The sequence below is a fragment of the Herpailurus yagouaroundi genome, unplaced genomic scaffold (genome assembly GCF_014898765.1).
Source record: "Herpailurus yagouaroundi ecotype Mexico unplaced genomic scaffold, PumYag 184, whole genome shotgun sequence".
Classification (NCBI taxonomy): Eukaryota; Metazoa; Chordata; class Mammalia; order Carnivora; family Felidae; genus Herpailurus; species Herpailurus yagouaroundi.
The window spans coordinates 5,248,676-5,272,163 of record NW_024412415.1 but is presented as its reverse complement, the minus strand read 5'-3'; the positions used below and the strand labels follow the sequence as shown (position 1 = coordinate 5,272,163).

Below are 23,488 nucleotides of genomic sequence, written 5' to 3'. Positions count from 1 at the left end.
ATAAAATAAAATAAAATAAAATAAAATAAAATAAAATAAAATAAAATCTGGCCATTAATTGTATGAGGTACAATGTGGTACAAATACAATGCAATTTGAATCTCAGGTCTACCACTTACTCCCTTGTGTGGCTGTGGGCAAATTACTAAACTGTTCCTAAGTCTCAGTTTTCTCCTCTGTAAACTATGGATAATACTTAGCTCACATGGTCATTAGCAGGATTAAATCTAGCACAGCTTCTGACAAGCAGTAAAAGAGTTTGGTAGACTTCTCTTTTCTGGACCTTGTTCTGCCTTTTACTCAACCTTTCCTTAAATGCTTTTTTCTCTTCCTCTCCACTACTAACATCAACCCATCCTACAATAATCTCAACTCCCACCTCCCCCACTGAATGTGTATAACCTTACTCTTTGCTGTCTCCACATCATTACTTCCCATTTTGTCTTTTAATACTTTCCCTCTGAACTCTCCTACCTCTCAAGACTATTCTGTCATTTGCTGTCTCTTAAAAAACACTGCTGTTTCTCGCTGTTCATCTTCCCATTACTGCTTAATATTCTCCTGGGCAATTTCTCCCTGGTTCAACTATTACAAATACTGAGGGCATCACCTCTAAATTCTACCTTCTCTACCTTCTGTGGGCACCAAACCTGTACTTAAAATACCCTATGAGGCATTTTCTAACTTGATACTTAGGTAGGCAAATTTTAGAAGGCCAAATTTGAGTTGTTCTCCCATTAAAAACTTTGTCTCTTCCCACTTCATTTAAAAACATCACAGAGGCCTAAATTTAAAATGCTGAAGTCATCCCACATTCTTCCTACTCCTTCCTTCACATCCAGTCAAGTGATTATCTGGACATCTGAACTGCCTCACAAATTCATCCCCAACAGTTCCAAATGCACTTCTTCTTCCAGCTGTTTTGTCTTGATTATTACATCTTCCTCATCAGTTGTAGTTCATTTCCTTCTCCCTCCAATCAACTGTGCAAATGAGTCCTGGTATTCAGCCTTCTACACAAATTTGATATCACTCCCTCGCTTAAATTAATAGTTCCCCGCTGACTCCACGATAAAGATAAACTGGTGCTTTTCATGAAGTATCCTGACTGACTTGCAGTGGGGAGTGGGAGTGAGAGAGGGTAGCTCAAAGAACAAATTTTCTGTGAACTCTTAGTGTATTATCTGAAAAATTAATGGGAATTCTGTTCAAAATTGTTTTCACTGACCAATTAAAATAAATTTTCCTCAACTTGTTAAGAAAAACAGATTTTCAGGAACTTCTTTCACGTTCATCTTCTGGGTGTCATGCACCAGGCCTAACCACCACCTTTTGCCCCAAGGTTGCTGACACAAACTTGAACGCAAATCTAGACTTCTCACAATTGCCTCCAACATGCTTCATATCCCCCTACCACTCCTGCAAATAAGTGTCTCCCAAAAGTTATTGCTTTTCTCTAAACTTTCTATTTCCCCTTCCATGCTTGTTCTTGTTTTGTTTTCCCCCTCCCTTCTTGAAATGCCCTTCCCCTTTCAATCATCCTTATCTCTGGCTGACTCCGACCTCTTTTCTGAAGCCTTCCTTCATGCAACTCCCACACTGCCATCCACAGCCAGGTAGAATCACTTTCTCCTTGAGCCTTGAAGAATTTGCAGACACAGAACACACATCACGTTTCACACGGATCTAGTTCCCTTTTTGGATAGTGAAAGCAGTTATCAGGGTATACTTATCTTTGCACCTCCAGGGCTAAGGAAAAGTCAAGTACCTAGCAGGCACTCAAATGTCACTGCACCGAAATTTTTTTTTTTAAGTTTATTTATTTTTGAGAGAGAGAGAGAGAGAGAGAGAGAGAGAGAGAGAGAAGGGGAGAGGCAGAGAGAAGGAGAGAGAGAATCCCAGGTCAGCTCCACATTGTCAGTGCAGAGCCTAACATGAGGCTGGAACTCAGGAACTGCAAGATCAAAGACCTGAGTCAAAATGAAGAGTCAGATGGGGTTAACTGACTGAGCCACCCAAATGCCCCTGCACTGAAATTCTCAAAGAAAAGTTTCTAATAGTATCTGTCCTGAAAAACTAAGAAAGCCATATATGTAATTCAAGCAACTAAAATTCTGTAATGTTTTTACATATTATCATGAAAGCAAACCCAAAACTGACCGCTAATTACAAACTCAAAATATCAATGTAATTCACAATAAAACTGGATAAAAAAGCTTTGTGACTTTATGCTAAATAAACACTCTGATATTAGTGTTTTATTAGAATTCTAGAACCTTTATACTAAAAGATATCCTAAAATTGACCAAATCCAACATCTTCATTTTAAATGAGAAATATTAAGTCTAAAATTCTAGGAAGTAGAAATATAAATCTATATTCATGAACGCATACTACAAATATGTAAATTATTAAAATTTACTTAAATTATTAACATTTACTTCCATATTATGGGCAGAGACTGAATGACAATGCTTCACTTCTGGCATTTAAGAATGTATTATTTGTGGGGCACCTGGGTGGCTCAGTCGGTTAAGCACCCAACTTCAGCTCAGGTCATGATCTCATGGTTTGTGGGTTCGAGCCCCTCATCAGGCTCCATGCTGACAGCTTGGAGCCTGGAGCCTGCTTGGGAGTCTGTGTCTCCCTCTCTCTCTCTGCCCCTCTCCCGCTCACACTGTGTGTGTGTGTGTGTGTGTGTGTGTGTGTGTGTGTGTGTGTCTCAAAAATAAATAATATTAAAAATATTTTAAAAGACTGTATTATTTCTCTTCCTTAATCTTCAAATGTGATAAACTACATCAGTTTTCTCATGTTGATCCACTCTTGCAATCTCAAGATAAACCCTGTTTGACTATGAGGCTTTGTTTTTAGTTCACTGAATTGAATCTGATTTGCTACTTCTTGAAAATTCTCAACCATTATCTCTGAATATTTCCTCTCCTCCCTAATCTCTTATTTTGGAACTGTTAGCTGTATGTTGGACTTGTTCATTTTACCCTTCATGTTCCCTTTTTTTTTTTTTTAGAGAGAGAGGGAGGGGGGAGGGGGGGAGAGAGAGAGAGAGAGAGAGAGAGAGAGAGAGAGAGAGAGAGAATATGAGTGTGCACGCCAGTAGGGGAATGGAAGAGAAAAGAAAGGGAGAGAGAGCCCCAAGCAGGCTCTACGCTCTCAGCAGAAAGCCAGACGCTGGGCTCAAACCCACACTCTATGAGATCTTGACCTGAGTCATGACCGGAGATGACGTCAAGAGTCAGAGGCTTAATCAGCTGAGCCACCCAGACACCCCTACCCTTCATGTTTCTTAATCTTCCTATTTTATAACTCTATCTATGGGGTTCAACCTTCTGGGCTTCAGTCTGTAGCAGGAGATTTTAACCTTTTGTGCCAGTAGACCTCTTTGGCCATCTGGTGAAGGCTATGGCCCCCTTCTCAGAACATTAAAGACTTAAAACAAAATACACAGGAATACAAAAGAAATAAATTAGAGGCACCTGCGTGGTTCAATAGGTTAAGCATCTGACTCTTAGTTTCAGCTCAGGTCATAATCTCATGGTTGATGGGATGGAGCCCCACATGGGGCTCCATGCTGACAGTGCCGAGCCTGCTTGGGATTCTCTGTCTCCCTCTCCCTCTGTCCCTCCTCCACCTGCACTGTCTCTGTCTCTCTCAAAATAAATAAACTTAAAAAAAGTTATATTGAAATAATTATCAAAATATTTTCTAATTTTGATATAGTAATGTACATTTTATTAACACTAAAATATTTATAAGCTCTACCAATGGTTTAATAACTAACTTCATTTCTTTCTAAGTAAGCCTTACACCCAATGGGGTGGTGGCTTGAACTCATGACCCTGATATCAAGAGTTGGACATTCTAAAGACTGAACCCACAAGGTGCCCCTACTGTAACTTCAAAGTAGTGATGACTACAAGTGCTATTTCAAGGTATCTGTAACAAATGAATAGTAACTGTATTGTAAGAAAAAAAATCTGATTTATATTGGTATTATAGGTTGAATTAATATCCCTCTAAAAAAATGTGTTGAGTTCTAACCCTCTACCTCAATACAACCTCATTTGGAAATAGGGTTACTGCAAGCGTAATTAATTTAAGAGGAGGTCATGCTACACTTCTCCAAAGAAGACACCCAGATGGCCAACCGACACATGAAAAAATGCTCAACATCACTCATCATCAGAGAAATACAAATCAAAACCACAACGAAATACCACCTTACACCTGTCAGAATGGCTAACATTAACAACTCAGGCAACAACAGATGTTGGTAAGGATGCAGAGAAAGAGGATCTCTTTTGCATTGTTGTTGGGAATGCAAGCTGGTACAGCCACTCTGGAAAACAGTATGGAGGTTCCTCAAAAAACTAAAACTAGAACTACCCTACAAAAGGACACATGCACTCCCATGTTTATAGCAGCAGCATTGATAGCCAAAGTATGGAAAGAGCCCAAACGTCCATCAATGGATGAATGGGTAAAGAAAATGTGGTATATATACACAATGGAGTATTACTCGGCAATCAAAAAGAATGAAATCTTGCCATCTACAACTACGTGGATGTAACTGGAGGGTATTATGCTAAGTGAAATTAGAGAAAGGCAAAAATCATATGACTTCACTCATATGAGGACTTTAAGAGACAAAACAGATGAACATAAGGTAGAGAAACAAAAATAATATAAAAACAGGGAGGGGGACAAAACAAAAGAGACTCATAAAAATATAGAGAATAAACTGAGGGTTGCTGGAGGGGTTGTGGGAGGGGGGATGGGCTAAATGGGTAAGGGGCATTAAGGAATCTACTCCTGAAATCATTGCTTCACTATATACTAATTTGGATGTAAATTTTAAAAAATAAAAAATAAAGTTAAATTATAAAAAAAAAAGAGGTCATACTAGAGGAGGCTCCTAATCCAATGACTGATGTCACGTGGCCACGTGAAGACACACAGGGAGAACATCATGTGATGATGAAGGCAGAAAATGGAATTAGGCAGTTTCAAGCCAAGAAATGCCAAAGATTGCCATCAGCCACCAGAGGCCAGGAAGAGACAAGGAAGGATTCCCCTAATGGCTTACTAGGAGCATGGCCCTGCCATTCCTGGACTTTCTTTCAACCTCCAGTATTGAGACAATAAATTTCTTTTGTTTTAAGCCATCCAGTATTGTGGTGCTTTGTTAATATTAGGGCAGCCCTAGGAAACAAACGCCTGTCACAAGTACCTCTGATGCTGCTGTGGTTTGTTGGAATTTCCTTCAATTATAAATGTAAGCAAGTTTCAATTAGAGATTAGTAAAAAACACTCTCAATTCTAAGAACCCTATGTCTAAGCAATTTAACACCTCAGTCTAAGACCCAATGCTAATGAACTGTTTTAACAAAAATAATGAACAATGCTTAAACAAAAATACATCACTAGATCTTTTTCATTTCAAACCATTCTGAGTGCCACAAAAACATCTCAGGGATTTGTAATGACTTTGGCTCTGGACTCTAAGATGCAGCTATGACACAAAACTTTTCATAAATAGTGAATTAAATCTAACTGTTAAAGAATGAAAAAATTCATTATCCACATTAACTTCTTAAACTAATGACGCTGTAAAATTACCCCTTAGTCTTAGGTTAATATGATTAGTATGAAAAACCTAATGAAAAGACTTACTTTTGACACTTTTTAGCCAGTAAGTAAAGCATGAGAGCTAGTCTCTTCTTAGGACATTCCTTTTAGAACTATTCAAATTGGTGTTTAAGCCCAATAGCCTTTTGCTCACTTATTCATCCAGAGGCCATATTTCTTTAAAAGAAAAACAAAAGCAGTACAAAGTTCTCACATCTATGAGATGTATATATATTATCAAAAACAAATGCTATTAAACCCAAAATAATAAAGTCTTAATAGATTATTAAGGTACCAAGTGTTTTCAAATTTTGTATCTTGGTTCTTCAAAATTCATGCTCTTACTTCAGCTTCCTACCAGATTTCTACTGGAAGTCTTTTATTTGCTTAAACATGTCAAAAACAATACAATAAAATTAATCAATTAACCAATGCACATGTTACAAATAGTCTGGCGACTTGTAACGTGCCTATCACTGTATTACTTTACGGTAATTTAGTACAGGAAGGGCTTATAATGATGCTTAGTTCAAGCTGCTCAAATGAAACAAGCAAACAGAAGCCCACAAAGGCTGTACTTGTCCACAATCACAGAATAATTAGTGACAATGACAAAAATGCATCTTCCAATTCCAAGTCCAATGCTCTTTACATTAAACCATACTGCATGAAAGCTGGTAAGAGGTAAATTATCTGCAAAAACCTTCTATATGATGACTTTATTCTATTTGCTTAAAGTTTTTTTTTTTTTTTTTTTTTTTTGAAAAAGAGAGAGAGCTAGAGAGAGGAGGGTGTGAGGGAGGGGCAGAGAGAGAGACAGAATCCCAAGCAGGCTCCACAGTATCAGCACAGAGCCCAGGGGCGGTTGATCTCACCAACCATGACATTATGACAAGAGTTGGACACTCAGTTGGACACTAACTGCGCCACCCAGGCGCCCCTAATTCTATGTGTAATATGGTATTTTAAAACAGTCTGGTTGCCCAAAACAACCTAACTAGTTTTTTGGGTTTTTTTTTTTTTCAACGTTTTCTATTTATTTTTGGGACAGAGAGAGACAGAGCATGAACAGGGGAGGGTCAGAGAGAGAGAGACACACAGAATCGGAAACAGGCTCCAGGCTCCGAGCCATCAGCCCAGAGCCTGACGCGGGGCTCAAACTCACGGACCGCGAGATCGTGACCTGGCTGAAGTCGGGCGCTTAACCGACTGCGCCACCCAGGCGCCCCGTTTTTTGGGTATTTTTAATCAATTTTATTTTACCACCCAGCACTTTAAAAATAGGAACAAGATCTCATTTCCACCTTCAAAATTGGCAAAAATTTTTTCAAAAAGAACTGGACAGACATTTCAAGACATAAGCACTCTCATATACTAAGTTTTTCTTTTCTGGAGGGCAATTTAGCAGAAAAAACTTAAAATTTGCATCTCCTTTAAGTCCACTCCTAGACTATCTCAAGGAAAGAGTAAAAGATTTAAATGAAGACAGAACTCAGGATCAAATGCAGCACTGTTCAGGAATAACAGAATAGTTAACTGGTTCAAACTAATGTATATTATATACTGCACATAATACAGCCATCAAAAGCTGTTCTACAAAATATTTAATGATACAGAAAAGTCACAACATAATAGGGTATGATAGTTTCTACTACGCAACTCCACTCTACAGAGGATACAGATATATCCATAAAATAATGAAGAAGGAATTCATTACAGTGCATGGAACATAGTAAAAATACAATGAATGAATAGGATTCATCATCAACATCATAGGAAAGGTTTAATTATAGTATATCAAATGTTTAGACTTGTTATCTGAATAATAAATACACAAATTATTACCTACTCCCTTTAAAGACTATTTTGTACATTATCTGAAATTACTACTCTTGCAAGGAGGAGATTATTTTTTTAAATAACACTTTTAATGCAGTTCCAGTTATTACTGAAGTTTGGAAAAGAAAAGCAGACTTTTACCAATCGTTCCCTAAATTTGACATTGCGTAAGATCAAGTCTTACATATAACAAATCCTTCATTAGTTACTGATTACATACATATACACAATCAACTTTTGAGAGCTATCTGTCTCTCTACACAGAACTTTAATTTCAAATAACAGAGCATGTACTAGAGGATTTCAAAATGAGGCCTCTAAAGGCCTTACTGGATTTTACCACAATATTTGTCTAGAAAAAGTTAAGTTTCCCAAGATATTGGTGATTTTCACTTTTTTTAAAGGCCGAAATCAGGTGGAAAAAACATTTAAGTGTTAAGAACAGTCTCTAATGTAATTAAATTCCTACTGATTATGGCTTCTAAAAAAGGAGAAAAGTGGGGAAAAAAATATATGTAAGGCCCAAAGAAAATCTGTATCACAGGGCAGTTTTACTATGCTGAGGCTTTAAGGACGTCTACAATAACATACATATTTTTTGTTTCTTCAAACTATATATGATTATAAATAATAAATTGCCACTTCAAAACATTACTATATATATTAAAAATAAGATAAACTGTTGGAATAAAAGCTACATTCCAAAGAAGTTCACACTTTGTGATTTGGCTAATGTACAATGTTGGCTCTAATAAAACTGATTACCAGATGAACACATCACTTCCTAAAATAAAAAAAAATGTTTAAATAAAACCCCCAAGAGTTTGTCCCCAGGAAGAATTAACGTCTCCTAGAGAAATAATATATACGCTAAAGCCTATTTTTCTGTTCTATCAAAACTAACATAACAAAGCCCCTAGGAAATAACATATTAATAAAGCAGGAGAAATTCATGAAAGCAGAAATCTAAAAGACTGAGTGAGCCAATTGCCAAGTTCTTATATTAATTAAATTTAAAATTTTTTAAAAAAAGCAATCCTCTCAGTAAAACTTGTCATTTGGTGTTTCAAATATCAACATATTTAGGATTAAACTACTGGGAACTTTTACTCATTTCAGTGTTAACAGCAGTATCATCCACCTGATTTCGCTACCTTTTTGAAAAACTTGGATTCTTAATATGTCCATGGCCAAGTATTCTAGAAAGAGCCCATTTAGAAACAATTTATTTTACACGTGTCAATTCACATTCCCTCATTTGTTTTTCTAATAGATGCATCCAAAAAGGAAATATTAGTATTTTAGTTTAAATATGGTAATTCGCCTTTTTCCATCTCTCAAATAGAACTTGACATTTTGATCCAGGCTACTTTCTTAAAAGATAACAGTAAAAATGATCGTCATTCCGTTCAGGATTTTTAGCAGTTTTTCCCCTAACTAAGCGTTATCTGAGATACTTCTTGATCTCTCTCAAAGTAGGTCTAATCTGCGGAAGGCAATGAGACAGTGTACTGCACTGTGAATGGACAGCCAGGTATTTTATGAATGGAGGCGATCACGTGATCCCAGCACCTCCCCGAACTGATATTTCCCACATAACTGTGTCAACATTCTGAGAACAGGGGTAGTTGTTTGTGTGTGCGTATGTTTTTGAATTTAACCTGTAACTTCGAATTCTCCTTACTCCCTGAACTCAAAAATCTACACGAAGACAGACCGTCAAGCTTCGAATTTTTATCTTGGGAAATCCTTTCAAGATGTCCAAGGTGATGGATGTTTAATTATTTTTTTATGAATGAAGAGTGTGCTATGCAAATGAGGGCGATTCACAAAAAGAGAGAGAACATGGCGGCCACTTCTGCTTCTAGACTGCACTGACACTGCAGCAATCTACCTTCTCCCACACCCGCTCATCATAAGAGTGTGTTGGGGGTGGGGGGGTTGAGAAGAAACGCCGCTTGGCATTTCTCAAGCTATTTTACGTTAAACAGGCCTAGGCTTTCGGATTTAAAAGTCCACTCAAAAAGGTCTGACTCGAGGAATGCACTTTATTTAAAGGAATGCATCCTAGGACTAGTCCTCTCCTAACTCTTTCCAATCCTCCAGAGATAAACAAAACTTGAACTTAATTACAAGAAAACGATGCAAACATTCTGCATGAATATTAAATCCGGTCTCAATAAAAACTGTTCCCGCAACCATTATTCCTTCCGGCAGCCGTTACTTTAAAGCAAAAATATTTAAAAGGCAACGTATTACGTTTGGAAAAGAAACAGCCCAAATAAAAACTTAAAACCATGACAGTCCAGAAGTTAATGAAGTTATCAACATATTCAGCAATGTAAATACTGTTAAACCAACGTAAATGGTATTTCTCAACACAGCTGAAGGATAAAAATTAACATTCAATATTCTTCTATGCTCCCGGTAAAGACATGTCCAGCATTCGCAAAGGTAAAATTTAACAGTTCAACATCTCCTACACTCCAGGTGTCCTAAATGTCATTAAATTCTAAAAATGTTTCCCTAGTTCCATTTTTTTTACATGAAGCTTACAGGTCATAAGTTTAAGGGGGGGGGGAGGCTTAATCGGTATTTAAGAGTCACTGACTCATCGAATTAAGATTCAAAAGCAGTTTGCTGCAGGAGGTGCTCCCACACACTAGTTTTCAAGTGAAATAGCTATAAAGGAAACAGGATGGATATTCAGGTTATGTTGATAGGTATGTTAAGTGAAAAAGGACAAGCCAGGGGCTTCCAGGCAAAGAGGTAATTTCTACCCCGCCACCATCCATCCACATTACTCCATCTCATGGACGGACAACTGCCATCCCACCCCAACATTCAATAGCCTCCCCAAAAGTGAGCAACTAAATGCATGGGGGGGGGGGGGTGCTGCCATTAAAAAAAAGGGCTAAAAAAATAAAACTTAACTCCAAAAAAAAAACCACCGAACTCCCCAGGTTGCCACCCTCCCCGCCCCCCCCCCCCGGGGGGGCCCCCACGGGGGGGGGGGGGTACTAATCAAGATCAATGAGGCGCTTACTCGTTGTCAGAAGTCGCCGTCTCCTCGCTCATCTTTCCCTCACCGCGATCCGATCTGGAGATGGAGGAGCAAGAGCAGGCGGAGGAGCAGCAGCAGCAGCACCGAGGGGCAGGAGGCAGCGGCGGCCGGGGGGGCGCGGGGGCAGCGGCTCAGGGGCCTCACCATGGTGGACGCCTCACCCGGAACGGTGCCCCCCCAGCCGGGAACCCCGGCCACCCCCGCAGGGGGGTGGCGGCAACAACCTCCGCCGTGGCGACCCCAGCCTCTTCCTCCGCCTCAGCGCCCAGCCAAGGGATCCGAGGAGGCCAGGGAGGGTGGGTGGAAAGGAAAAAGAGAAGAGAGGCTGCGAAGGCTGACTGGAGAGCTGCTCCTCCCGCCACCAGGGTGGAGCGCGGCGGGGTCCGGCCAGGAAGGAGCGGGCGGGCGGAGAACCCGGGAGCAGAGGCGGCGCTTCCCTCAGGGATGCGGCGAGGAGGAAGCTGAGCTCCGTTCGGTGGGGGCCGGCGGGAGGGTGCCGAGCCCAGGCTCCGGGCGGCGGCGGCGCGGTCCTGCCTGAGCCCACCCCACCATCTCCCACCTCGCCGCCGGCTGCCCGCTCAGCGCCCGGCGGCGGCCGGGGCGGTCCTCAGGGACGAGCAGGACCGAGCGAGGGGCCTCGCGGCGGCAGATTCCTCCAGACACGCTCCAGCCGGGACAACTCCAGCAGGGGGAGGAGGGGGCGGCGGGGAGCGTGTGAGGCCAGGACAGGCGAGCCGATCGCCCCCACCCGGGCCGGAGCAGAGCGGGCGCGCCCAGGAGACAGGGTGCCGGGAAGCAGCGGGAGAGCGAGGAGGACGGCCGCAGGTCCCCCCACCAGCCGGTGCCCACCAGCAGCTCGGCGGGCCAGCTCCTCACACCCGCCAGAGGGGAGCCGTGAGGGGGGCGGCGGAAGCGCTCACGCCGCCCGCTCCTTCCGCCGCCGCCGCCGCTGCCCGAACCGGGGGCGCCCACGGGAGAAGGAGGCGAAGTAGTCCCTGGCGACTTCTCCCGGCCGCCTGCCTCCCCCGGGGGCCAGAGCGGGCACGGGGTGGGGTTGCCGAGCGCAGTACCCGGGCTGTGAGGGCGTGTGGGTAGGGCTAAAAGCTGCGGCCTCCGGGCGAATCACTGCAAGTCGAAGTCGTGTGCAGCATAGCAAGTTTCAGGAAAGTAGTTCCCTCCTCCCTTCATTTCCCAAATCGTTGTCGAGCCACAGAGCGGGGAAAGGAGGAGGGAGGCGGAGGGATACGCCAGGCACCGCGCTCGGTGTGCGTGCGCGCGCTCCAAACTCTTGGCACGCTGCGAAAGGGGGCGGGGGTGTGAGCTGCACGGGGAGCAGCTTGGGAGGTTGCATTGTTGCGCCGCGTTACTCCCCGTTACTCCCCGTTACTCGCTTTGGAATATCCGGGTTGTTGGAACGGGAAGGCTAGAATGACAGTGTGCTCAAGGAGGAAATTAGCGGCTGCTCTGTTTTGCCCCGCGCGCGCGGGCGCGCGCGCGTGTGTGTGTGCGTGTGTGTGTGTGCCTTGCAGAGCAAAGAATGGAACTGGCATGAGTTCATTTTTAGTTGGTGGGGGTTAGGGGGAGGGACCGTACAAAGAGAGCTCCGCCTGCTGTCCCTCTGGTTGCATTGCTGCAATCCCCTAGCTGCATGCACAGCGGGAGTGTGTGTGTGTGTGTGTGTGTGTGTGTGTGTGTGTGTGTGTGTGTGTGTTAGAGAGTTAGTTTTAATACCTTGGATTCTTACTGCGCAAGGGGTATGCTGTGCAGGGCATTCATCTCCGAAAGCTAGAGTGGTTGTTAATGGAGAACGACTTCCATTGAAGCCCAGAGTAGGCGTGTTACATGAATCTGGCGCAGCCAGAAGCACAGGAAATAACTCCCGCTGCGAGTGAGGTTGCATAACTATAGCGCAGAAGATGCCTCTGTGGCACGAACTGCTCTAAACGGAGGCGGAACGATTATTGAATAGGCAGCTGTCACTTTTGCATTGTTAGAGGACAATGTATGCATTCATCTCAAAAGGTTTTTGCACAGAAACCTGCTGGGGTTTCAGCCGGGAGTCTAGGGTCTGTGGGACTAGAGGACTCACACACAGCTCCTGGCTCTGCAAATTCTATTATCCCTTCTCCACCTAGAAAGCCAGCCTATACACGATCCAGCCTGGGGACTGAATCCGAAGTTTCTGACGCATCTCCCGGGCTTTCAGTCTAGCTTTGGGTGCAATGCTCTTCTCTTCATTCTCAGGTTTGTGCGACCTGAGAGTAAAAAGATTGTTGCTCCTTCCACCTTGAGGGGTAGAACGATTCCTGATGAGGAGGAAAGTGGGAAAACCTCCCAAACAAGCCAGCATTCCTCATCAGTCCTCTGTCTCCAGGAGGTTTCAGGATTGTTGCTCTCTAAAGTACGGTACACTAGCCTGTTACGATTATTTTGCACATAGTAGGTGCTTAAAAAATGTGGAATTAAAGGGGCCAACTCACTCAGGCGGCCCAAAACACCAGCTTGTTGATTTCTGAGGTTTCGCTATGGAACTCTTGCTGCTTGCCTGGGCAGCAACATTGTCCTTACTCAGAGGGAGGAAGGGACAATGTTGGTGACTGGAAGAGGTGAGAGGCTCTGTGAGAGAAGTTACCTGTTACCCCTGAGCATGTGTTTTTTATCTTGTTCCTGGGAAGACCCTGTTACCGGAAGTATTGCTAACTCCCTACTACCACTACCCACTTTGGCTTCTCAGATTTGAATCAAGTTCCATCAGTTAGAATTTGTTCCAGACAAGTTACCTAAACTCTGTGCCTGGGTAAAATGTGGATAATAGTACCTAATTCATGGAGCTGCTGTACTGATTAATGAGGTAATAATATACAAAGCACTTAGCACAGGTTAAGAGCTCAATAAACCCCAGCTCTTACTCTGATTTTGTAAAATGGAGGTTATAATAAACTATGACAAGGTGGTGGCAGCAATGGCTTTGAAGGTTAAATGTAGCCTTGTTTGTTCATTCAACAAACAACTATTGCTTTTCTTCTGTGTACCACTCTTGCTAGACACATGGTTTGGCCTTTTGCAAGCCATCAATAAATGATTGCTCTGAGAGTCATTGTGATTAAGTAAGTACAAGGAATGTTGGGTCACTTGCAAAGGCCTCCTTTTCTTTTGAGGAAATTTGCATCTTTTGAGGTTCAACTGCATCAGGGAAACCGTGAAAGGCTTTGAGGGGAAGACATGAAAGGCATCTTGGCTTTTGCATGTGCAGGGAACTGTGCTGGCCACTTTCACACACACCACTTACCTAGAGGACCAAGATATGATCAACAGCCCAAATTAATGCTTTTTAGATGGTTCCCAATCCTATGACCAAGACAATCACCAGACTGTTCCTTGCCTTTGATGTTCACCATGCCACTCTCAGGACACTTTTGTGCCCTTGTTTTTGAGGGTGCATTTCTAGCCCTCTCCTCTCACCCAGTTGTTGAAGATCTTACCAGCTTACTAGACAATTGCCTTGAGCTGCAGAGCTCTGAGAATTCTACCCTGAAACAATCAGAGATGGTCCTATGTTGAAGTTCAGAGCCCAGGGGTCTTCCCAGTCTGATTTTCTGTCACAGCTACCCTAAGGTCAAAAGGCCTCACTGGTCTATCCCCTGGCCTCAAGGTCTGTACCTTACCTGGTGCAAGAGACGTAACAACCAAATGAAATGTTTAAGACCTTGAGTCCTGGTTTATAAATAAACAAATATTTTTAAATTTGAGATAATTGGGGAAACAAACACTAACTGGAGATTGATGATATTAAGGGATTTTTAAAAAGTACTAGTGTTGCGGGGTTTTTTAAAGTCTTCATCTTTTGGAAATACATATTGAACTATCTATGGATGAAATGATATTCTGAGATTTGCTTCAAAATAATTCAGTGGGGTGAGGAGTGGGAAGAAGTAAGGGGATAGAGATGAAACAAGTTTGGTTATGGGATGATGATGAGCACATTCTCTTTATTATTTCACACATTTGAAATTTTCTATAATAAAACCTTTTTTTCTTTTTTAGTACACTGCAAGAACTGCTTTAATGCAGATTCCTTGGCCCCATTCCCAAGATTGTGATCAGCAGATCTGTAATGGGACCGACAAATGTGCTTTTTCAGAAGTATGCCAGCTACTTAGTTTTTCTTAGCCCTTCACAGTCTTCTCTCTCTCTCATCTACTTGTGTCCTCCCGTCTCTGAACACATTCATTACCTAAGAACTTCTATTCCAGTAGCACACAGAAAAGGGTGGCCCAACATATTTCATAGACTAAGGCAGATACTGGTCAAGGCCAAACAGCTGTTTCAGCTGGGGAAGGTGGATCCAATGAGATTCGAAACGCTGTGGGAGAAGGCAAATATAGATCACAGTGTTACCTTGAATTCCTAGTCCATTCATTTGGTATAGCTACCAGTGAGCACTAGGCAAAGTTTCCATAGCCATGTCAGGGGTTAACAGGGCAAGGGAGCTTGTATTTACTTGGTTGTGTTTTCTCAGGTGGGTCTGTGGGAAAGAGGCTGGTCGCAATCACTGCTGATCACAGGTGGCTCTCATTACTATTGTCCTCAGTTTTAGAGAATTAGCCACAACCATTTTAAAACTTGTTATACATGATTAATTATTAAAAGCTTGTATGTGCCAACAGCACAAGTGCCAAGGACGTCATCACACTTAAGAAGATACAAATGGATTCTGGGTTCTAAGTAGGTATCAGAGCAAGGTTCACAAGGTCAACAAAAGTGGCCTGTCCTCATGGAGGCCCTGGCAGATGGCATGTCGTACTCTAATTCAAGGCATTCTCCCTCATTCCAGACCACTCAGTCCACAGTGATCATCTTAAAAACTCAGTATTCGTCTTCTCAAATTCTCTTATTTTTGCCTTTACTGTTTTATACTTGTATTGATAATTCTCTCCTCTCTAACCAACTTTTTATGAGTTTATGTTTGTTTTCCCAGTTAAATATTAAGTAGCTTGAAGGCAGTGACTTCAGCTCAGGTCATGATCTCATGATTGCATGATCTCATGCAATCAAGCCCTTCATCGGGCTCCACACTGAGTATGGAGCCTGCTTGGAGGTCTCTCTCCCTCTTTCTGCAGCGCTCTAAATAAATAAATAAATAAACAAACAAACAAACAAACAAACATGTTTAAACATTTTTAAATTGAGGCTGTATTGACTGGCACAGTGATGGAAATTCAGAGTCCCCTCTGGCTTCTTATTGCCACTATAACACTATAGCAGTTCAGCATTTCATACATGCTGTCCCTTGCACTAATAAGCTTTCAGCAGATATTTGTGTACTTGAAAAGCCAAAAGAGAAAATAATCATGCAACATTGGAGGTTCTAACAGTGCATAAAGTATATATTCATATTTCCATTTCTAAACATTACCCCTTAGCAGATGTATTTTAAATTTTGTATTTTCGGGGCACTTGGGTGGCTCATTTGGTTCAGCATATGACTTTGGCTCAGGTCATGATCTCACGTTTTGTGGGTTCAAGCCCCACGTCGGGTTCTGTGCTGACAGCTCAAAGCCTGAAGCTTGCTTCAGATTCTGTGTCTCCTCTCTCTGCCCCTTCCCAACACTCTCTCTCTCTCTCAAAAATAAATAAACAGTAAAAAAATTTTTTTAATTCTGTATTTTAAAACTGTAGTTAGAATATACCTAGAGCAAAAAAAAAAAAAAAAGAATATACCTAGAGCAAAGGGGACTGATTCTGTTTTCATGCTGTACTTTAATGAACAATCTCTTATTTTCTTTTTCTTCTTTTTCCTTCTTTCTTTCTTTCTTTCTTTCTTTATTTCTTTTTCTTTCTTTTTTAGTGTAACCAGTCTCTTGGCTAATGAGCTCTGCCTCTCAGTGGAATTACTAAATGGTAACCATGTTTCTAAATAGTTTCCTTGCCTCTGGCATGAGTCTGTTTCTCCATCACTAGGGTTTCCATGTTCTTCCAAACTAATACAAAGTATAAAGGATAAGTATGCTATTTTATTTTTCTCCCAAAGGACTGCAATTGTTGGTCTGGTAGTATCCGGTGAGTGTGAAATCAGTTTACTTTTAATGCTATAACTGCCTTTTACAGGAAGTTTCCACAAGATTACAACCAGTACAAGGGAAATGAGCAGTCTGTGATTTCCTTTATTTTCAGCATAATCTTAGCAGGGAGGATGCTTACCAGGCCCCACACTACTAAATAAAGCACTTCTCCCTTATCATCATTCTCCCAAATGTACTTGGCATGCTTGTTCCTTGAAGGTTATATCCCATTACAATAAGTATGAAGGATTGAAATATCTGTTACATAAAATTTCCAAGGCTATGTGCATGCAACAAATTCAATACCACAAAAGAGTCTAAATGATTCCTTGGATTTTGTTTTAAATATGTCACTTGACTTCCCTTTTAGTGAATAATACTTAGCCATTGTATAGGACTGTAAAACTTGGAATGCCCTTGAGGAACTTACCTTCCTAATACCCTTGCCTACTAGGTATTATCATCAACTCCAATTTATAGAAAGAATTAGGAACTGAAGATCACAGAGGTTAGGTGACCTCTAGCCAGAGGTCACACATTAGTAAGAGTGTGGCTAGAGTTCCTTTAAAAACGCACGTGAGCATGTGTGTGTGTGTGTGTGTGTGTGTGTGTGTTGTGATATTATATCTAACTTCCCAGAGAGGAGATCCTTGGTGGGATATTCTATTTCATTCAAGTCATTACTGTGGATGATGACTTGGCTGGAGAATTGTCCTTTAGAACAGGGGAAGATTAAATCTCTTGGCTGTTATCAGCTGTCTTGTGTGGGCCTCAGGTACGTAAATTCTCTTGTATCATCAGTTCCAGAGGCAAAAACATCTGATTGTCTTTTGGTAATGCTAGCAGATCTGATGATCCTGGTAGCCACTAGCCATGTGTGGCTGTTTAAATTTAAGTTAATTAAACTCAGTAAGATTACAAACTTAGTCCTACCAGCTCCATTTCAAGTGCTCAACTGCCATGGACTGTTAGTGGCTACCATACTGGACAGTTCAGATGTAGAGCACTTCCACCATCACAGAAGTGTCTTGTGGGTACATTCATGTGCAGGTGCGTTGCTGTAAACAACACAGGGAGTTATCTTGTTGTTAATATGGACACCTAACAATCGTTATGCTTTCAAATATGTTGTGACTGGTTTGAACTGAACATTGCATTCCCTCTTTTAATCTTAGCTATGTCTCCGTTGCCATTAACTAAGGGTGAAAAAAGAGGATAATTGCATCATTAGAGTCTTTGATAAACCGACAGAAGACATCTACATTGAGAAGCACTAATGAATGAATGAATGAATGAATGAATGAATGAATTTAATAAAAATGCTTTGAATGCTCATGTTTAATACTGTAAATCCTTGCTACTCAAAGCAACAGAGTTTTCCTAGGAAGTTGCTAGAAATGCAAACTCTTGGGCTCCACCCTAGTCCTACTGAATTATAACCTGCATTTTAACAAGATCCCTAGGTGATTCATCTGCACATTAAAGTTTAAGAAGCCCTGCTGTAAATAATCTCTTTGTGTCTAGTAGTGGCCTTTCCTAACCTTGAATAGGTGTATCTCTTCAGGCTTGCCTAGCCTCCAAGTATACAAAAGTAAGATATCCCCACCATCCTTTCCTGCCCCTACAAAAGAGGATTTTTATTCCTATTTATTTTAGCCTCATCTTTCTGGTCTAGGACGTAGACCACTCAGCACCTGGCCTCTGCTCCTCCCTAGATCAAGTCTACTACGCTCCTCTCCATGGCGTCCCAGGACTCTCCGCCACGGAACTGTGCCAGTGAGGGCTGCCCCTTTCCTCCCACCTCCCCATTTCCCTCTCTTCTCTCAATTCTCCCTGCTTTCCTAAGACACATTCCTTCTTTTTTCCCCCACTCTCTTTTTCTGACTTTTCTGAAAGTCTCCTCCTGTTTCTACTCTGCAATATCACACTTCCATTTGGACTTCATCGCAGTTTATTAGGCATGTGTAAAGCCTGGTCGTTCTTTCTACACAGCCACTCAAGGAGTCTTACAACACTACGTTTTTGCTATAACTTCTACACTTGATCTTAGCCAAAAGGCCGAGAAGCGATTTTGCTATAACTTCTGTTTGCTATACTCTAATTTAAAAACAAACAGCAGGGGCGCCTGGGTGGCGCAGTCGGTTAAGCGTCCGACTTCAGCCAGGTCACGATCTCGCGGTCTGTGAGTTCGAGCCCCGCGTCGGGCTCTGGGCTGATGGCTCAGAGCCTGGAGCCTGTTTCCGATTCTGTGTCTCCCTCTCTCTCTGCCCCTCCCCCGTTCATGCTCTGTCTCTCTCTGTCCCAAAAAAAATAAATAAAAAACGTTGAAAAGAAGAAAAAAAAAATTTAAAAACAAACAGCACTGGCTCTTCCAGCCCTCTACCTGTGTTGTTACAACTATGAATAAATATAGTTTAGCAGTTATAATTCCAAGAATATAGAAGTTTAGGTGATGAGGTAGGAGAGCTATAAAGGAAATGTCAGCATTAGAGGGAAAAGATAGCAGTTATTTTCATTATCTGTTTTGTATACCTTTGTATACCATCTTGTGTTATCTCAATGTTTTCTTTTGGCTTTCCATGTCTCCTGGATATATTGTAAAATTTCAGAGGCCAGTAAAAAGATTGTTGCAATGGTCTACGTTAGAGAAAATTAGAACACTGGTCAGAGGCTAGAGAGAGGAGGATGGATAAACTACATGTAAGTAAGAAATATTCAGGACTACGTTAGGTGCTGGGAGGAAGCCTGCTTTTTCAGAAATGTGCAGTCTAGCTAGGGAGACATGGAAAACCAAAAGGAAACATTTGGAAAATACAAGATGTTAAATGAATAAATGCCATGACAAGTAATAAAAATAACTGCTGTTGTTTTCCTCTATTCACACTAATCTTCTTAGCATCCCCAAATATGTCCATTTTGGAATTCTGTGATAGTATCTTTAATAGATTTGCATAATAAAATCTAAATATACACCAAATTGAACAATTCTGTGTTTAGAAATGATTAGATGCTGAAAACTTCAATTCCACTGACATCTGGACAGTCCTTACCCTACCAGACAGATGTGTTTTCTTTCTCGGAAGATTTTAAATCCTAAGGAGACACTGATTGTCCTTCATACTAGAGAATGCCACCCCCAGCTCTAAAGCTCTTTATCAGGAAGCTAAAACACTTCACACCCTTATTGTCTTCTGGGTCTTAGCCAATCTTTGTTTATTTCAAGTTTCCTTCCTTTGTTGGATCGTCCCCAGTCTTCCTTCTGGGTCCCCTGCCAAACGATGCCAAGGGCTTAGAACAGTCTCTCTTTACCAGCCTTATTGTCCTTGTTTATTTTAAGTATGTCTCCTGATATTTCCATAGAGCTTTTTAAAATTGACTTGGGAAAATAAAATTGCATTCTACACCCAACATTATTTGGTCTAGTCTACATCTTAGAAATGTGGTTATTCTTAAAACATCCATGAAACTATTCATTCAAAAAAAAATTTTTTTTTTATTTTTTTTTGAAGGAGAGACAGAGTGAGAGTGGGGGAGGGGCAGAGAGAGAGGGAAACACAGAAGCAGGCTCCAGAGTCTAAGCTGTCAGCACAGAGCCCAGACGCTGAGCTCAAACCCATGATCCGAGCTGTGAGATCATTACCTGAGAGGAAGTTGGATGCTTAAGCAACTGAGCCACCCAGGCACCGCCCCCCCCCCCCCATGATACTATTCTTAACAATGTATTTGTTTATTCTCTATATTTAGTCTATATTGTTTCCAAGTTTTTATAAAACCCCAATATTCATATGTGTCAAGTTATTTTTGTATAATAACTCATAAAGTGAGATGTCTGGTAGGTGCTTTTTAAGTGTTATTTTATATGGTACTTGTAATTTATTACAACAAAAAGGCAACTTTTAATTTATATTTTGAATTTATATCTCTAAAGCTCCTATTCATTCAAATATATAAGTGATGTTAGAGATTTGGCCAAACTTTCATGCAAATGCATAAATTCTATTTATGTATGATCCCAGTTTGGGTTTTTTTTTTTTTTTTTTTTTTTTACTTTTCACATATCTACAATGTCAGATTTCCTTGGAAATCACTTGCATGTAACTCATTTAACTCTAACATTAATCATTTCTGATTGATATTGATCCTCTTTTACAAAACCAAAGGGACTTAGTAAAGGATAGAGAGAACTTTCAGAAAACTATCATTAGAATTTATTAGGGAGAGGTCCTTACGTGCACCTCTCAAGGGATTCATTTTTGATGAAATCGCAGAAGATAAGTCTACCAGAAGAATTCATTAACTAATTAGTTAATTCAGTATGCCAAGCTCAGTACTAGAAAGGACATGAAAGCAATACTTGACTTCAAGGAACTTATGTCTAGTGAAGGTGTAAACAGGTAAGTTGCTGTTCCCATGGTAGGTGCCAGAAGTCTTAGAAATGAAGTGCTAGGGGCGCCTGGGTGGCTCAGTCAGTTGAGCGTCCGACTTCAGCTCAGGTCACGATCTCACCATCCGTGAGTTCGAGCCCCACGTCGGGCTCTGGGCTGATGGCTCAGAGCCTGGAGCCTGCTTCCCATTCTGTGTCTCCCTCTCTCTCTGCCCCTCCCCCGTTCATGCTCTGTCTCTGTCTCAAAAATAAATAAATGTTAAAAAAAAAAAAAAAAAAGAAATGAAGTGCTAAAGGAGCAATTCATTTGCCTCACATAAAATGGAGGATTAACAGTAGGAGCGCATTTAGGAAGAAACTCAGTTTTCCCCCTTTTGTGTAGGGAAAAGCCCAGTTCTCTTCTACTGTGTTTCTCCCCTGAGTGTCTACTTTTACACAGCACACTCCACTTTTGGGTACCAAATGGGTGGAGGTTTTTCCCCGACATCAAGTATTTCCCTGCAACACCAGCTAGCTGGGCATCCTGTAATTTAACTCACTTCCTATACCATCTACCCGGAGATGGCACTAGATTCCACAGGTTAAAGCCTCAGTCCTATAAAACTGCCCCTCACCCCACCCTCATCTCTGCCCTCGCTTCAGCGCCAACTTCAGAAGCCAGTCACAAGCTCAGGGCTTCTAACCAACAGGCTATAGATCAGAGGTTCCCACAGCCCTCTCCTCAGGTTTGATTAACCTGCTAGAGGGGCTCCCAGAACTCAGGGAAACATTTACTTACATTGACCAATTTCTTTTTAAAAGGATATGATAAAGGGTACAGATGAACATCCAGATGGAAGAGATGAGTAGGGCAAAGGTATGTGGGAATGGGTGTGGAGCTACCATGCCCTCCCCAGGCACACCGTTCTTCCGGCACCTACGTGTGTTCACCAACCTGGGAGCTTTCTGAGCCCCCTAATGTTGGGATTTTTATGGAGATTTCCTCACGTAGACATGATCAATTATTAACTTAGTCTCTAGCCTCTCTCCTCTCTGTGGAGAATAAGAGGTGGGGCTGAAAAATTCCAAGCTTCTAATCATGGTTCGGTCTCTCTGATGACCAGGTCCCATCCAGGAGCCATCTAGGAACCCACCCTGAGTCACCTCATGAGAACAAAAGATGCTCCTGGTGCTCTTATCACTTAGGAATTTATAAGGGTTTTAGGAGGTCTGTGTCAGGGACAGGGTCAAAGACAAAGATTAGAACAAGAGGCGCTCCTAGTATTGTTATCACTTAGGAAACTACAAGGGTATTGAAAGTTCTCTGCCCGGAACTGGGGGCAGAGCCCAATATATGTATTTTCTATTTTTTTTTTTTTTTACAGTGAGTTACCATAAAACATTGTGAAACATAAACAAGAACAATGGAATGAAAAACCATCCTTGAAAGTGGCTTCACCCATGTGTTCAAGGAGAGTGTGAATAGGAAAAACAAAATGCTGATGACTGTTTATTTGTATAACTTCAACCTCCAAAGAGACACTCGCAGCTAAGAGAGATTTGATCAATGTTTGGTTCTTTGTTGCACACTTTTATCTAACAACAAGGCCAGGACGCTGAAGATGAAGCCCCATGAGGATGAAGTGATCACAGCTACTCCCCAAGCCTCAGACTGTTTAAATCTGTTACACCTTTCACCAATACCTATCATCATTTTCCTGGGGGAAGTGTCTGATACTACACAGTGAGCTGATGGATGTTTCTGTGGCTGGCTTATTTATTTTCAATTATGTTTTCTGGAAGTTTTAAAATTTATTTTCTTTTTTTAAATTTGAGACAGAGAGTGCAAGTGGGGCAGAGGGGCAGAGAGAGAGAGAATCTTTAGCAGGCTCCACGCTCAGCCCAGAGCCTGACACAGGGCCCCATCCCACGACTCTGGGATCATGACCTGAGCCCAAATCAAAAGTCGGATGCTCAACCAAATGAGCCACCCAGGCGTCCCTGGCAGTTATTTATTGCACAGGCCCTGTTGGTTTATTTCAACCCTCTACTATTAGTACCCAAATGCTTTGAGGAAATAATCTTTTACATAATGCACTTTGTTTTGATTCCCAGCTCAAGAACTGTCTGTGGTTGCTTTTTGTATACTAAATGCCCAGGGCCACCTGTCCTGATTCTTACCTCATCCTTCCCAATGTCATTCCCACTGGGCTTTCCATTTCTCTTGTCTCTTCTGAATGCATGTAAGAATTCTATACTTGGAAATTTTTGGTGTGTTTCTTTTATTCCATGAGGATTTCTCAGGTTCCTAGTATATGTTCTGAATATCAAATTGAGAAAACAGGGGAGCTTTGCTTTCTAAGATTTCTTTTATCTTTCCAAAAGGTCTAGTATGGTCCCCTCCACAATGTTGACAGATAGAAGTTGCCTGTTGCCTTCCAAAAATATGAAGGAAGCTCAGGTGAATCTGGGTTATCATATGCAATTAAAAACTGTAATTTTAAAAGGCACAAA

The 23,488-nt window shown here is 41.6% G+C and overlaps 1 protein-coding gene across 2 annotated transcripts in view; it reads right to left on the bottom strand.

Moving 5' to 3' along the window:
- SPRED1 (sprouty related EVH1 domain containing 1) overlaps window positions 1–10,631 on the bottom strand; it is a 140,766-nt gene extending 130,135 nt beyond the window's left edge. For both annotated transcript variants that reach the window (XM_040492250.1, XM_040492251.1), the window contains exon 1: window positions 10,532–10,631. In XM_040492250.1, coding sequence (XP_040348184.1) covers window positions 10,532–10,563 — 32 coding nt within the window. In that variant the 5' untranslated portion in view covers window positions 10,564–10,631. The remainder of the gene's footprint in view (window positions 1–10,531) is intronic.
- Window positions 10,632–23,488: the final 12,857 nt, after the last annotated feature.